At 42.2% G+C, this 16,486-nt stretch overlaps 1 protein-coding gene across 5 annotated transcripts in view; it reads right to left on the reverse strand.

Moving 5' to 3' along the window:
• Window positions 1-16,486, reverse strand: part of ELMO1 (engulfment and cell motility 1) — a 311,155-nt gene that overhangs the window by 176,760 nt on the left and 117,909 nt on the right. For all 5 annotated transcript variants that reach the window (XM_037385186.1, XM_037385188.1, XM_037385185.1 and 2 more), the window contains 2 exons: window positions 15,880-16,002; window positions 14,383-14,514 (listed from right to left, as the gene is read on the reverse strand). In XM_037385186.1, coding sequence (XP_037241083.1) covers window positions 14,383-14,514; window positions 15,880-16,002 — 255 coding nt within the window. The remainder of the gene's footprint in view (window positions 1-14,382; window positions 14,515-15,879; window positions 16,003-16,486) is intronic.

The following is a 16,486-nucleotide window of genomic DNA, read 5'->3' on the forward strand; positions in this document are numbered from 1 at the left end:
GTGGTTGCTCTGTCAGAGATCTATCCAGTAGCAATTCACAGAAACATTAGGAAAGCAAGATGTCAAAAGCAAACGGAAACTTGAGAAAGGTGTTTAAATTACAAGTAAAACTGGTTGTGCCACCTGCAGTTCAGGTTGTCTGACAATTTCCATTTTTAGACTCTTCTGATACTTTACAACTATTTTAAATGTTAGGACAGAATGCCTAGCATCTTTTTTAGGTTCAAATGCCTTAGTAAGTTTTAGCAAATTATTTGGTCATTTTTAGGAATGTTCCGTTAAGCACTGTATTGTTTTTATCAAATCAATTTTTGCACAATCATTTTGTCAAGAAACTCGAGCCTACTCATGCTATACAAGAAAAACTTAGGGTTTAGTAAAAGACTTGTTCCTGTGTCAGTCAGTCTTGAAATTCCTCTGGAACGTAGGCTACATTCAGCCATATTATACAAAACTCAGAATGAACGGAATTTAACAAGTCTCTTTGGAGCAGACACAGTTTTCTCTGAAGACACTGCCTGTCCTGACCATCCCCTGGCCCCACCTTCAAGGCTTAGAGAAAAAGCAAACCAGGAATGGAGTGGAAAGAGAAGCTTAAGTAGAAGGGCATACAGCAATAGTGGAAGGGTCATAGTCCGGCATTTGGGAGTGGGAAGGCTTAGAGCAAGGAGGAGAGCAAGAGTGGTAGGGCAGAAACCATGACAGATGGGAAGGAGGACTGTAATTATCAGTCTAGGGCTGAACAAGAGAGAAAGATCATGACAGAAATGCAGAGCAAAGTATAAAGGAGGAGAAAAGCAGAGGCAGATAAAGGAAATACTGCACATGCATGTCATTAAATGTGACAAAGGAGGAAGGGAATGAATTAAGGCTTTAATAAGTATCTCATTTCTGCCTTTTCCTAAAAACATTCAGCTTTGTTGCTCTTCTAGAAGGTGGTGCTGCACTTCTGGTGCATACACTATGAATAAAATACACAAGCATTTCAAACATATACATCAGTGTAGATATTTTCATTGGTTTAAGATCAATATTACTTAAGGTCCTGGTCTGTTTGTTATTCCCAGTGACTAGATCTTGTTCTTGTGATATTCCTATATACAGCAACAGGATTATACAGATAAATGTTACTCTCTGAAAACAGGAATCCTCAAGTTCTGTTTTGTCTCAAATACTTCCAAAGTAAGTGTTTACGAAAGCCAATACAGTTATACGAATCTCCCACTACGTCTCTTTTCTTAAAATGTGATCAGATACTGAAAGCAACAGTCACTATACAACTACACCCTCTCATAACACCTAGAAATAAATGTGTGTGATTAGCCTTCACCTGCAAAAACTTACCCTGAGGAGCGAGTAAAATGGCTTATTTCTAAAATACCCACTGAAAAACTTCAGCTTCAAAACTGAATGACAGTATGGAGAGTGAATCTGGGAAACAATGGAGAAGAGCAACCTCTAGTGGTCTTAAGCATAAAAATGAGATAATAAATGCTATATACATTCCTGTCTTACCCTACTGGTTCAATATTAAACAGGACAAAATCAAACACAAAAAGGAAGCATACAGGGGCAGAAACAAGGACTGGTAGCCTGGGAGGAACACAGAGATATTGTCCTAGCAGCCACGGACCAAGTTCAGAAAGCTAAAACCCTGACAGAACTAAATCTGCCCAGGGACATCAAGGGCAACAAAAAGGCTTGTATAGGTATGTCAGTGATATAAGGAAGACGAGGGAAAACATCAGCCCTGTCCAGAAGAAAACACGATACCTCGTTACCTGGGACATGGAGAAGGCTGAGGTACTCGGTGGCCTTTTTTGCCTTGGTCTTCATCAGCAAGTGCTCCAGCCACACTGCCCACATTGCAAAAGGCCAAGGCATGGACTGGGAGAATGAAGAGACACCCGCTGTAGGAGAAGATCAGGTCTAAGACCATCTAAGGAACCTGAAGGTGCACAAGTCCATGGGACCTAATGAGAGGCACCTGCAGGTCCTGAGGGAACTGGGGGATGAAATGGTTAAGCCACAACCCACCATATTTCAGAAGTCGTGGCAGTCCAGTGAAGTTCCCATGGCACAGAAAAGGGGAAAAATAACTCCCATTTTTACAAAGAAAAATAAGGAAGACACGGGAAACTGACTGACTAGACAGTCTCACCTCCGTGTCAGTAAAGATCATGGAACAGATCCTCCTAGAAACTATGCTAAGGCACATGGGAAATAATGAGGTTGTTGGTGACAGCCAACATGGCTTCACTAAGGGCAAATCATGCCTGAGAAATTTGGTGGCCTTCTATGACAGATTTAGTGTTGATGGATGAGGGAAGACCAAGCAATGTCATCTAGCTGGACTTGTGCAAAGCATTTGTCACTGTCCCACACAACATCCTTGTCTCTAAACTGGAGAGACATGGATTTGATGGATGGACCACTTGGTGGATAAGGTATTGGCTGGATGGTTGCACTGAAAGAGTTGCAGTCAATGGCTCAATGTCCAAATGGAGACCAGTGACAAGTGGCATTCCTCAGGGATTGGTACTGAGGCCAGCACTGTATAACACCTTTGTCAGCAACATGCACACTGGGGTTGAGTGCCCCCTCAGTAAGTTTGCCAACACCACCAAGCTGAATGGTGCAGTTGACATTCTGGAGGGAAGGGATGCCATTCAGCGGGATCTTAAGAAGTTTGACAGGTGGGCCTGTACGAACCTCATGAACTTCTACAAGGCCAAATGCAAGGTCCTGGCCCTGGGTCGGGGCAATCTCAAGCACAAATACAGGCTGGGCAGAGAATGGATTGAGAGCAGCCCTGAGGAGAAAGACTTGGGGGTGTTGGTGGATGAGAAGCTCAACATGGCCTGGTAATGTACATGTGCAACCCAAAAAGCCAACCGTATTCTGGGCTGTATTAAAAGAAATGTGACCAGCAGGTTGAAGGAGGTGATTCTCCCCCTCTACTTTGCCCTCATGAGACCCCCCCTGGAATACTGCTTTCAGCTCTAGGGCCCTCAAATTAAGGAGGACTTGTTGGACCAAGTCCAGAGGAGGGCCACAGAAATGATCAGGGGGCTGGAGCACCTCTCCTGTGAAGACAGGATGAGAGTTGGGGTTATTCAGCCTGGAGAAGACAAAGTTCCGGGGAGACCTTATAGCAGCTTCTGGTACCTAAAGGGGGCCTACAGGAAAGCTGGAGAGGGACTTTTTACAAGGGCATGTAGTGATAGGGCAAGGGGCAATGGCTTTAAACTGCAAGAGGGTAGATTCAGATTAGGTATTAGGAAGAAGTTCTTTACTGTGAGGGTGGTGAGGCACTGGCACAGGCTGCCCAGAGCAGCTGTGGATGCCCCATCCCTGGCAGTGTTCAAGGCCAGACTGGATGGGCTTTGAGCAACCTGGGCTAGTGGAAGGTGTCTCTGCCCATGGCAGGGGGTTGGAACTAGATGATCTTTAAGATCCCTTCCAACCCAAACCATTTTACTATTCTATGTTTCAAATCTATGAACCATGTACTACAATGAAAGGTGAGAAGAAGAACCTCCTTTCTGCTGAAATGCTATGAGACATAGTTTCTGCTCTGCTGCATGGTGCTTAATTATTGGCTATCATTAATTAAGAACAAAGGACTTCAGAGCAAGCCACTGTTACATGCAGAAATATGACAACTAAACTGAAGATTGGGCACTTCTGTCTTGAGGCAAAGCAGCCTCAGCTGCTGCATATCTGAATAGCTCAGCAAAAGGAAAGCTTCTTAAACCGGTGGGGGTTTTTTCAGCAACAAGTGATTTCACAAGTTTTGAAACAGTAGGTAGGGAGAGAGTGGATTGTGGGAGTAGAGAGAGTGGAGGAGGGTGGAAAACTACAATTTTTTTCCAGCGGTACAGAATCTGTCATCTATTCTGTTCTATCATTAAGCCAACAACTAAATCTTATCAATTTAAAATTTTTAAAAGGATCAGATCTAGATTGGCACACATACAGTATCATTCTAAATATGTTCCTCTGCCACTGCCAAAGCCAACAAGAGAACCTGAATGTAAGAAAGCATTATTTTTATTATACTTGAGAAGCTTCCCCAAAGGATAAGCAATGCAACACTTCCCATCACTGCAGAGTATCACCAACAGGAGGAAACATCAGGGAGCAGTGAACAAAATAACTGAAAATGACCACTCAAGACATTCTTAATGAGTTTTTCAGCACTTTACACCAGTTCCAGATTTTAGCCCCTAAATAACAAAACTTCAGCTGCTTGTTCAGAGCTTTCCCAGTCCTACAACTCATAAGGCTGTAAGACTTCAATCACTCATGCTCTCCTTTTTTAGGAAGAAAAAGTACAATCCTCCTCAGGTTTTCAACAAGAACAGCTAAGTAAATGCATCACATGGGGTCTACTTCTGTCCATCTCCCTCTCACCACCCCTCCTAGGAAAGTTTTATCCTCCCTAGCCCGGCAGACTGCTACCATTAAACCAGATGACCAGCTGGAATGAAGGAGTTTCAGAGATCTAACCAACATTAGTAACTCCAGAGAATTTAAGAACGGTTAATATACTCTTGCAGGGCATGGCATCCCACCCCCACCCCAGTCTTGGTCAGTTTTTCCTTTTTAAAGCCCATCTCTATCTACTGCTTAATTGACTCCCACTAATCCACACCATGCAATTTACCTAAAAATGTGCACTGCCCTTTCACTGTGTGATTTCACACTGACTCTTTACTTGTTTCTATCAGAGTTAGTAATAAAAGATGAATGATTATCACACAGTAATCTAAGTAATTATCTACTGCCTTTCCACCAATAGAAATCTGAACTTTCTTTTAATAAAAACACCCACACCATCCCCAGTAAACCCATGCCTCAAATCTGTGGTCATATAAGTTATCATTAGTATTAAATTACAATAAAACAACCATTTAAATTATATTCTTCAAAACTAGGATGCAACTATTTTACAGCCCAAAGTAATAAGCAAAAAAACCCCCAACCCAAACCATATCTTTAGAAAGAAATTTAATCTAACTATGGTCGAGCTGTTCAAGTCAGAAGCCCCCACTTTATATTAAAAAAAAATGAAAAGGAAAGGATTTTGTCTACAGATCAGTTGGGGTGAGGCTCATAGTGCTGTTATTGCCGTTGCCCAGTGCTTCCCATTACTAGATCCTGTTCTCAGCTGTTACTGACTTGGACAGCACTTATCACGGCAACTAAAATTTTCCAAATCAAAATGGAACAAACAGCCTGAGGTGAGTGGGAAATCAAAACCAAAGACGGGGGGCAGGGCAGGGGGAATGGAGAGCGAGAAAGACCAGAGGAGATGAGGAGTCTTTTAGGAAAGTGAGATAGCACAGCAAGGAGACTGCAACAGAATACAGAAAAGAGGGAGCCTCTGAGCTACCCACGGCTCAGAAGCAGCCTAAAGAAAAATTTAGCAAAATACAGACGGTGTGGTGCGTTAACCTTGGCCAACAGCCACACACCTACCCAGCTCCTCACATGTTCCCCTCATCAACAGAGCAAGGGGAGGAAAAGGTTGAAAAAGCTTGTGGGTCATGATAAGGACAGGAAGACTGTTTACCAGTTACCATCACAGGCAAAAGAGACTTGACTTGGGGAATGTCAATTTAATTAATTGTCAATTAAAAGAGATTTGGGTAATGAAAAACAAACATTAAAACAATAACTTCCCCCCCCTTTTCCAAAACTTCACTTTAATCCTTCACTTCCTAATCCTGGTGCAGGGATGGGGACATGGACGGGGCATGACAAGAAAATGAGGTGAGGGTACGAGCAGCTTCCAAGTGAGCATGAGGAAATCATACACGAGACCTCTACTAGATAGGCTGAAGAGGACAGCAATTAAAGACTGGAGCACATCAGCACTTGCTGCTGTCATCTGAGCTTGCCCCTCTTGCAGGTAATCATTACAAAATATTAATTACATGATAACAAATTATTTCCCTGATAACCTCCTTCTTCCAGTGCAGAGAAGGGACTTCCTCTGAGGAATACATCACAACATGAAAGAGGTTACTGTGCACAATTCTTCTAATTTGTTGAAGGAGATAAAAGTCATACAGAAGACAGCCTGAGAGGGGTTTCTATTTGAGATGACTACATGAATAAACATACAGGAAGAAGCAAAACGGAACCAAGGGGAAAAAATCATGCTGGGTAGTTATCCAGGCAGCTACTGACTTTGTCTTAAGTTACTCTTGGGCCACAGCAATCTAAGGATTCTCTATTCCATATAGTGAATGACTAAGTTTCACCTGCTCTGGGGAAAAAAAAAAAACCCAAGTCCTGACTCATTACAGTCACTCCAACACATAGATGTCTCATGCTTGCAAAGGTAATGTCCTGAACAAGTACTTCCCATTTGCTGGTGGAACAGAGATAACCTAAATTCCAGGTAAAACCTCTCACTTAAGTTAGCCACAGATGTGACCTAGTGAGAAAGCTATGACTGGAGACAAGGAGACTTTAAGAAAGACTGCAAGACAGATAAAGTACAAGAGAGTCACTGTGTATTCTTCATTTTCCAAATGCGTGATTTGACACACTCAGCTCTGCAGACAGTAACATACAGGTGTAACAGAAGCCACGCACTGAGGAAAGCAGAAAGTATTCTGAGAAATAAAGCCCTGAGCATCTTTCCTTAGCCAGAAAAGTCAAGGGGAAAAACCTTCCTTCATCTCTAAATGGGCAACACTCTCTGCAGGCTTCAGATAATAAACTATTCAAAGAGCCAATGAGAAGTACCACAGAAGAACGCATGAGAAAACTGAATAGTTTTTATCTTCAGCACACTACTTGGATATTGTGCTGTGAAACAAGGGATTTTTGAAGAATAAGAACAAAAGATAAGACAAAGTATCTGGGACATGAAGGAGAGAAAAAAGCGAGTCTGGAAGAAATCTCAGAAGCTCCTCAGGCTTACATTCTGCCTAAGGCATGCCTTAGTAACACTCAACTATTTTTGAAGTTTCTTTCCAGAGTTCTTTACAAGACACATCTTCCAAACTATCTATTCTGGTGCTGCTTCTCCTCACATTAGAAAGTATCTGCAAAAAGCCTAACAAATCAGCTATGCTGCCATTTAAGTCGTTATCTATCTAATTATTTCTCCCTTCAGACTTCTCTAAGCAACTTTGTATATTTTTTTCCCATATAGTCCTCATTTGTTTTGTTTCCTGGATCCACCATTGTATAGTGTATAAACCTTTTCATAAAGGATCAAGCTCCATCTTTAAATGAGTAATGACATTTTTCCCATCGTTCCAATTAAAAATCTTTTCTATAAACTGATTGCCATCACTGCCTTTTAGGTTACGTTTGTGCGCTTGATATTTTCACAGCCTTCAGCCTGGTCGGCTAAACAAGCCAACCTTTTAAAGTCAACCCTTGTAAGACATGTCCTTCATCACTGCACAATCCTCATCCTCTGCACTCATCCTGCATTCAGTCAGTCTAGAAGTCACTGCAAATGTAACTAAAATGACACAGTGTTCTAGATGATGTCTTAGAAACGCAGAAAATGCCCTTAACAGTTTAGCTGCTCTGGAAATATCTTTACAGATATATCCTAGCTTAACATTTGACTTTTTTGTGGCTACATTGCACAATCTCTCTTATTTTTTCCCATAGGTTAAGTATTTGCCTACAGAAGAAATTCTTGCCAGTGGTCCTAAATGAACACTATTGCACTTTGTATCACTGAATAAAGTAACAGTTCTATTTCTCTAATCCAAAAGGTCATCTAATTTTGAATGACATGGTAATTCTTTCATTGATGCCTCCCAAGTTTGTTTCATCAGAAGATTTCACCAGTGAATGTTCACTCCCTTATGTCACCACCACTAATATTTTCAGAGTCAAGCCCATGCCTGCCTTTTGAAGGACATCCCACCATTCTCAATTTACGTTTTAACTGTGACCTTTTATCAGACAGCTCTTTACTGACTTCATGTCTCCTGTACTAACCCACACTTTTTTTTGCTATATTAATAAATTCCAGCATGGTACAGCAGCATTATGAAATCACTGCCCATGTTGAGTTCTTGTACTTGTACAAGCCATTTATATTTTATTGAAGAAAAGTCAAACAAAAAAAGCCCAAAAGCTCTACATACTGCAAACTTAAGAAAAACTCTTTTAGGATGAGATTTTTTGTTTTGTTTTTTCAACTTTTTAACCTATTTGAGTTTCTTAGAATTTGGTCAGATCTGCCTCTAAACACACACATTCACTACAGCTTCATAATGACAGTGATGTTTAAAAAATTATGAAGAGAATATACAGGATTTCAGTTTCTTGAGATATATCTATTGCCTGCCTCAGTTATGGGAATAAAGTTTACTCAAATGCAAGAAAACTTTAGAAGCTTCACATACAATGAGCTTTACAAAACTAAACCATTTGAACAGATCAGGAATTTAAGGGCTGACTTTAACATTACCAAAGTATGTGGTTTTCTCTTTTCAATATCTCTAACACTTAACTACATTACTACTTGAAAGTTTCTAAAACTACTACTGCTACAAGAACTGATGGGGATAAGCATTGGTTGAGATTCCACTGCCAAAAGAGATTTAAAAAGGGGGGGGGGGGGAAGGGAGCGGGGCAAGGGATTCAGCCATTTAATGTGCAATTGACTCAGAAAATAATTCAATAGGGTGTAGCATATCTTAGATCTCCTAACTGGGTCATTTTTTGTTGTCTTCATCAGCATTTTAATAAATCTCCTCAAGACTGTCTCATCTGAAAATCTCTTTGCCCACAATAAACTTCACACAGGTCATCATAACCATCTGGAGACATCCTATGATTTCTTTAACTGGATGTAGGTTTCTATGTACTTTTGCAAATAATATTGTAAACTTCTGAAACCACGTCTGGATTTTGTCTCTCCTTGATGTTTTATTTGTAGTGGGATAAAGCTTTTTGATGTGGCTGAGAAAGACAAACAGGATTCTTGCATTTCACAAACGGAAAGAGAACAAGCAGTCCAAGAACAACTCGATGGCTAGACATGGTTTTACTCCCCCTCCCCCCCCCCAAATGTTTAATCAGTTCAAGAAATTAGTATCCTGACCACTAACACCAGTGGAATGAAGACAGCATTCAAAGGCAGGCCTCTGTTTGGCTGGGTTTCTCCTTGTGCCACACAGCCAGAACAGGGGGAAGAGAAACCTCCCATTATTCAGAGCATAGATCACTTTGTTAATGCATCCCTTCACCTGCAGTTTGTGAAAGCACTGAATGCAGTTTAATGACGGAGTGAAAAGAAGTAACCTGGCTGCCCTCACCCCATCTAACCGGAGTCCTGTCAGGGCACAGCCCATGTGTGAGGCTGGAGATCACCAGTCAGATTTCACAACAGGTCCTGCTTCCTTCCCCAGCTCTGTGAGGAAAGTCAAATTCTTTTTCAGCTGTGAGAAAAGTTGTACATGCAGTGTGACCTCTACTCTTAGCTCAAAGTAAAATTTCCATACAAGAGCAGAATTAAGTCTCACAGTTCACTTATTGACATTCTTATTATTTATACATGGCCTCATCATACTGACAGCAGAATAACCTGCCTCCCATTGGGACTCTTCCTATGGTGCTCTTTTCACAGCTCACTTTCCCATATTTCTTCTTATCTCCCATTATGCCTTCCCCACATTTTCTTCATTGCTTTGATCCCAGTTCCCAATCCCGCCTTGACTTTACTCCCCATTCCCTTATAAAAAGGTCTCATAAATAGATAGTAAACAGTGCTGCAGTTACCCTTGAAAAATGTTGGAGTGTTTTCAAAGGCTTCCCAATGAGCAGCCCAAATGAGAGTAATGAAGATAATGGATAAGTCCCTGCTTACATACACAGCAAGAGAGTCCCTACAAACTCAGACAAGACAGAAATACATATCAATTCACAATGAGTGTTTTTCTCACAACCCTATCAGCTGAAACATGCTGCTGTTAATAATTTCAGCTCTGCTGGATCAAAATAGATCCTGTGGGACAAACAAAAGCATTGGAAAAACTAGTGCCAGCCTGCACAACTAGTGATCTTTAGACCTTGTTAAGCATCAGAAAAATAGGATTGGAATTCAAATCTGTGTGCTAGTCCCAGTTCAGCTTCTGCTGGATGCTCCATTACATGCTCAAAGTTTTCCTGCTCCAGCTTTAAGAAAGCAAGATCAGATTTTCAGAGGTGCTAGTCAGGTGCCAGTGACGGCTGTGGGAGCTGTGTGTGCCTTCAGCATCGCATAAAACTAGAGTGAGCAGCAGATACTGAAAGTGATCAGCCTGAATTAGAGAGCAATTGTTTTAAATCTGATTTCCTTGATTCTTCCATATGCCACAATTTCTGTATGTACAGCCCCACCATAACTTTAGCATACCCCATTGTTCCTTCTGTTTGTCACCACTTCTTCCTTTCCCACTAGTTACTTTTTCTCCTCCTGTGACAGTAACCCACGTCCGTACTCATTTACCACAAGCTGGAGGCTCCATATCCAGCCCATTTGTCTCTAACATCTCACAACAGGAGTTGCCAATCTCAGAAGCTGAGATAGCAATGGTCTCCTACCGCACAGAAACTGAGAACAGATTCATAGGCAACAACAACAACAACAAAAAAGAAACCACACCACACTGAGCTTCAAAAGCTTTTTCAAAGCACTAGTTTTACTATCATGTTTAAAATCCCCAAATGCCAAGTTCCTCCCTTCCTGTCTATTTACTTATGACTCCTTACAGATACAACAGCACTGATATAGCAGTAATTTTTCCTCCCCCAGCAGTAGTGAAAACAACTATCAGAACCCGGAAAGCCTCCACCCAAAACCACAAGCGAACTGGTTAATGTCGAGCCCCACACCACAGAGCTGAGCAGAACACTAAAACTGCACAATGAGCTTCAGCTTGCACCAACAGTGTTTAAAACCACCCTGTCTAGAACTGTGGATACTGTGCTATACTCATGTATATTTGCCAGGCCAACAGCAAACTAAGGAATCACGTAAGAGATGAAGAATATCATTTCACCTAAGGAGAAAGAAAACTGCTTACTAACCTAGTGAGTAAACAATAAATCAAGACACTTATTGCAGTGTATGCGTGCATGCTCTCTTTCCAGAGGGGGAATAATATCTGTTATTAATGAATATATATGTATGCGACATTTTAGCCAGATTGTGCTATGTTCCCCAGCACAGTTTCAAGCAAGACCAAAACACCAATTGGTCTGATTAAGTCAGAGCAAGAGATTCTGCATCCCCTACTCACAGAAGAAAGGACTTCAAGCAACCAAAACACAAGGCCCTATAAGTAAATACTAGAGAGTTCTACCCTGGATTTATTGTGCTCATCAGTCCACATTATTACTAAGAAAGTACAATGACTTTACAGGTCTGCCACAGATATATTAGGCAATACCTGTTTATCCAAAATATCATTAAAACTTAGATTTTAATTATGGCATGTCATGCAAAAATACATGTTTCAACCTCAGGTAGTTATTTCTTCCAATTAGAATCACAGAATCATTTAGGTTGGAAAAGGCTTTTAAGATTAGCGGGTCCAACTGTTAACCCAGGACTGCCAAGTCCACCACTAAACCATTTCCCTAAGCGGCACATCTACATGGCTTTTAAACAGCTCCAGGGATGGTGACTCAACCACTTCCCTGGGCAGCCTGTTCCAATGCTTGACAAACCTTTTGATGAAGAAATTTTTCCTAATATCAAATCCAAACCTCCCCTGGCACATCTTGAGGTCATTTCATCTTATTCTATCACTTGTTATCTGGGAGAAGAGACCGACACCACCACCCCCGCCTACAGCCTCCTCTCAGGTAGTTGCAGAGAGCAACAAGGTCTCCCTTGAGCCTCCTTTTCTCCAGGCTAAACCATCCCAGTTCCCTCAGCTGCCCCTCATAAGACTTGTGCTAAAGACCCTTCACCAGCTTTGTTGCCTTTCCTTTGGTTGTGCTCCAGCACCTCAACGTCTCTCTTGTATCGAGGGGCCCAAAACTGAACACAGGATCCAAGGTGCAGCCTCACCAGTGCCCCGTACAGGGGGATGGTCACTTCCCTAGTCCTGCTGGCCACACTGTTTCTGATACAAGCCAGGATGCTGTTGGCCTTCTTGGCCACTTGGGCACACTGCTGGCTCATGTCCAGCTAGCCATCAACCAACAGTCAATCAACAAACCCCATCCTTTCCCACCAGGCAGCTTTCCAGCCACTCCTCCCCCAGCCTGTAGCGCTGCCTGGGGTTGTGGTGACCCAAGTGCAGGACCCAGCGCTGAGCCTTGTTGAACCTCATACAACTGGCCTCGGCCTGTTTGGCCAGCCTGTCCAGATCCCTCTACAGAGCCTCCTGCCCCCCAGCAGATCAACAAGCCCCCCACACAAACTTGGTGTCATCTGCAAACTTACTGACTGTGCACTCAGTCCCCTCATCCAGATCCTTAATGAAGATATTAAATAGAGTTGGCCCTGATGCTGAGCCCTGGGGAACACCACTTGTGACTGGCCACCAGCTGGGTTTAACTCCATTCACCACCACTCTTTGGGCCCCAGCCATCCAGCCAGGTTTTTACCCAGCAAAGAGTTTGCCCATCCAAGCCACAAGTAGCCCATTTCTCCAGAACTGTGGGAAACAGCGTCAAAGGCTTCACTAAAGTCCAGGTAGACATCCACAGCCTCTCCCTCATCCACTAAGTCAGGCAACCTTGTTATAGGAGGAGATCAGGTTAGCCAAGGAGGATCTGCCTTTCCTAACCCCATGCTGGCTGATTACCTGGTTGTCCTGCACATGCCGTGTGATGGCACTCAAGATTATCTGCTCCATAACCTTCCCTGGCACCGAGGTCAGGCTGACCTGTAGTTCCCTGGATCCTCCTCCCTGCCCTTCTTGTAGGTGGGCATCACGTTGGCTAACTTCCAGTCAACCAGGACCGCCCCCGTTAGCCAGGACTGCTGACAAATGATTGAAAGTGGCTCGGTGAGCACTCCTGCCAGCTCCCTCAGTGCCCTTGGGTGGCTCCTATCTGTTCCTGAGAGACTTGTGTGTGTCTAAGCGCTGTAGCAGGTCACTGACCATTTCCCCTTGGATTATGGGGGTTTCATTCTGCTCCACATCCCTGTCTCCCTGCTCAGGGGGCTGAGTACCTGGAGAACAATTGGTCTTACTATTAAAGACGGCAGCAAAGAAGGCATTAAGTACCTCAGCCTTTGTCACTATGTTTCCCCCCTACCTCCCATCTAATAAAGAATGGAGGTTGTCCTTAGCCCTCCTTTTGTTACTGATGTATTTATAGAAACATTTTTAATTGTCTTTTACAGCAGTAGCCAGATTAAGTTCTAGTTGGGCTTTGGCCCTTCTAATTTTCTCCCTGCATAAAGACATGACACCCTTGTAGATCTTCTGAGTGGCCTGCCCCTTCATCCAAAGGTCATATACTCTCCTTTTTCCCCTGAGTCCCAGCCAAATCTCTCTGTTCAGCCAGGCCAGTCTTGTTCCCCACCAGCTCATCTTTCAGCACATAAGGATGGCTTGCTCTGTGTCTTTAAGATTTCCTTCTAGAAGAATGTCCAGCCTTCCTGGACCCCTGGGACCTTCAGGACTGTCCCCCAAGTCACCCAAGGGACTCTGTCAACCAGGTTCCTAAACAGGCCAAAGCCTGCCCTCCAGAAGTCCAAGGTGGCAGTTCTGCTGGCCCCATCTTTACTTCTCCAAGAATCTAGGGCTCTAGCATTTCATAATCGCTGTGCCCAAGATGGCCTGCAGCCATCACATCACCCACCAGTCCTTCTCTGTTCACAAACAGCAGGACCCGCGGGGCAGCTGCCCAGGTTGGCTCCCTCACCAGCTGTGTCAGGAAGGTCTCTTCCACACCCTCTGGGAACCTGCTAGGCTGTTTCTTCTCCACTGTGTTGTATATCCAGCAGACATCTGGTAAGTTGAAGTCCCCCACAAGAACAACAGCTAGAGATTGTGAGACTTCTCCCAGCTGCTTTTAGAATATTTTCATCTGCTTCTCCATCCTATAACAGAATCCCACCATGTTGTTGGCCTTCTCACTGATTTCTATTCATAAACAATCAACCTGCTCATCATCAAGCTCTAGACAATCAAAACACTCCCTAATATAAAGGCTACCCCATCTCCTCTACTTTCTTGTGTATCCCTTCTGAAGAGTTTATAGTCATCTATTGCAGCATGCTAACTTCTTCTAAAGCAGTTGAAGGGAAAAAAAAAAAAAAAGGCACTAGTTGCTTGTAAAAAAATAGCCAGAAGACCACCAATCAAGCAAAATGTCTGATTATAAGATGTACTACAACAGATGCACTCACCCACTTGCAGTATACCACCATACAAAAATACTCACAATAAATCCAAGTTTTTTATAGTCTCGAGTATACATAGATTTGCGTTTCTCAATACTGCCACTACTGTTGTTAGGTTCACATTCTGCATCAAATGCAATTCTTCGGAGTTCAAATATGATATCCCGCTGAGCCTATGTTAAAACAAGGTTTAAAAAATTGGTTAAAATAGCTTACCTATCATTTTAATAACCAATACCACAAAAACTGTTTCCAAACACTGTATTCCCCCCACTGCCCAATCTTTCTTCATCTAAATTTCCTACTACATACTCAGAGAGACAGTCAGCAAGAATGACTTTGTGGTTCCCATTTTCCAAAGTCATCACGTTTGTGGGGTTCACATGCAGATGCTTAAATGTTGACTTCCAGAAGCTGGACCCATATTAGCAAGGCCACTAACTACACACTTAATTTTAACCACAGGCATGAAACCAGAGAAGCCAAGAGATCACACACATTTCAAATTAAGCTGGTATTTAAGCACTTTGCTAGCTGAAATCAAAATGGCTCATCCCTCTGCATTCCTTTTGGTAACTGTCCATTTTTGCTAGCACAGGAATGGGCAAAGTAAGAATTACTGCAGTTACACATCACTAGAAATGTCCCAGGACAGTGATAACCACCCTATCATCAATACTAACAACACTGTGTTAGTCACTTTCTATGGAGATATGTGCTAGTTAGCTCAGTGTACATTCCTAAGAGTCAAATTTTTCTGCCTCAAATTTAAGAAGCAGGAAGGGTAAAATCCTACAGCATGATGTTACTTATGTTTACAACCATTTCGCTCTCCCACCTCCACTTCTCCAAATTATCAGCAAGTTTTAACACAACGGCCTCTTAAAAATGAAATCAAGTTCGTCCTTGTACAGGGCCTAAAAAAAGGCCACAAAAAAATAAAGCAAGGAAACACATCTTCTCTGTGGTTCATTGACTCTATATTTAATCTTGAATTTCTTAGGGGAGTAAATGCCTCTTTTTGCACAATGAACAATAATTAAACTGGTGTTTGGACACAGCGAGCAATAAACAAATGAACAACTGCTATATAGGTTACAAAAATGGGTTTTATTGTAACAAATTAACTTCAACTCTAGCATGTCAGATAGTTTTCATTTAAACATTCATTTTAGCTCTACAGAAGTACTTTTAGGAAGGACCATACATCTCTACTGCTTGCGAGAAGTGCACAAAAGAAACAAATGCTGGACTGCTGCTTGCAGTTTTAGCTCAGGATGACACCAAATTCAGTTCATGGAACTACATGCTAAGGAGAAAGGCCTGGCCATTTTTTTTTTATACTTTTGCATAAGGAATGCAATAGCCAGTACACCTTCTAACAACCGGAAAATATAATCAAACTTCACAAAAAGCAAGCAAGCAAGAATAAATGGCGTAAGTGTTCCTAGAAATGTCTTTTCCTCCAGACAAACTTTAGGTACAGCAATGAGCAGCTGTCCTCTTCCTGTGCTGACCATACCATGCCAGATGTTTACCTGATCTTGTGGATCCATTTTTGTCATCATTCTGTCTTCCAGAAGGTTGAAGGTAAGTACTTGCAGAACATAAAGCTGGTGTGCCATTTCATTATTGATGGTCCTCTGTGCCCTGATAACGTGCTGCAAAGAGAGATTCTGGTGAATGCCATCTTATCAGAAAATTACATCAGGCGCACTGAAGTGTTTCCATTTCTGTAAGTATGTGTTTGCTATAGCAAATCAGGACTAATGCTACTGATTTAGGCACTATGTAAGTAACTTTAAGGGACAGGATTTTACAATAACATTGCACTGAAGCCCTCTCCTTCTAGCCACTAGATAGAGCCTGTGCATATGTTGAGAAATGTCATTAAAAAAAAAATAAATCAATACTGAGAAGTCACTTGGAAGAAAAAATAACTCCTTACCAAAAGCATTAGACCTCTGTATAAAGAAAAACAAAAGAAAAAAAAAAACCCACAAAAACAAACAGACAAAAAAACCCAACACAAAAACAACAACAAAAAAGAGTGTAGTAAGAAAATATTTCAGAGAGTAGCTGCCTGAGCAGAAAAGTATTCAGGCTGTAAACACAACCAGCTAATACAGTGATATAACAGGGCTA

This window comes from Falco rusticolus, chromosome 4 (assembly GCF_015220075.1).
Source record: "Falco rusticolus isolate bFalRus1 chromosome 4, bFalRus1.pri, whole genome shotgun sequence".
Taxonomy (NCBI): Eukaryota; Metazoa; Chordata; class Aves; order Falconiformes; family Falconidae; genus Falco; species Falco rusticolus.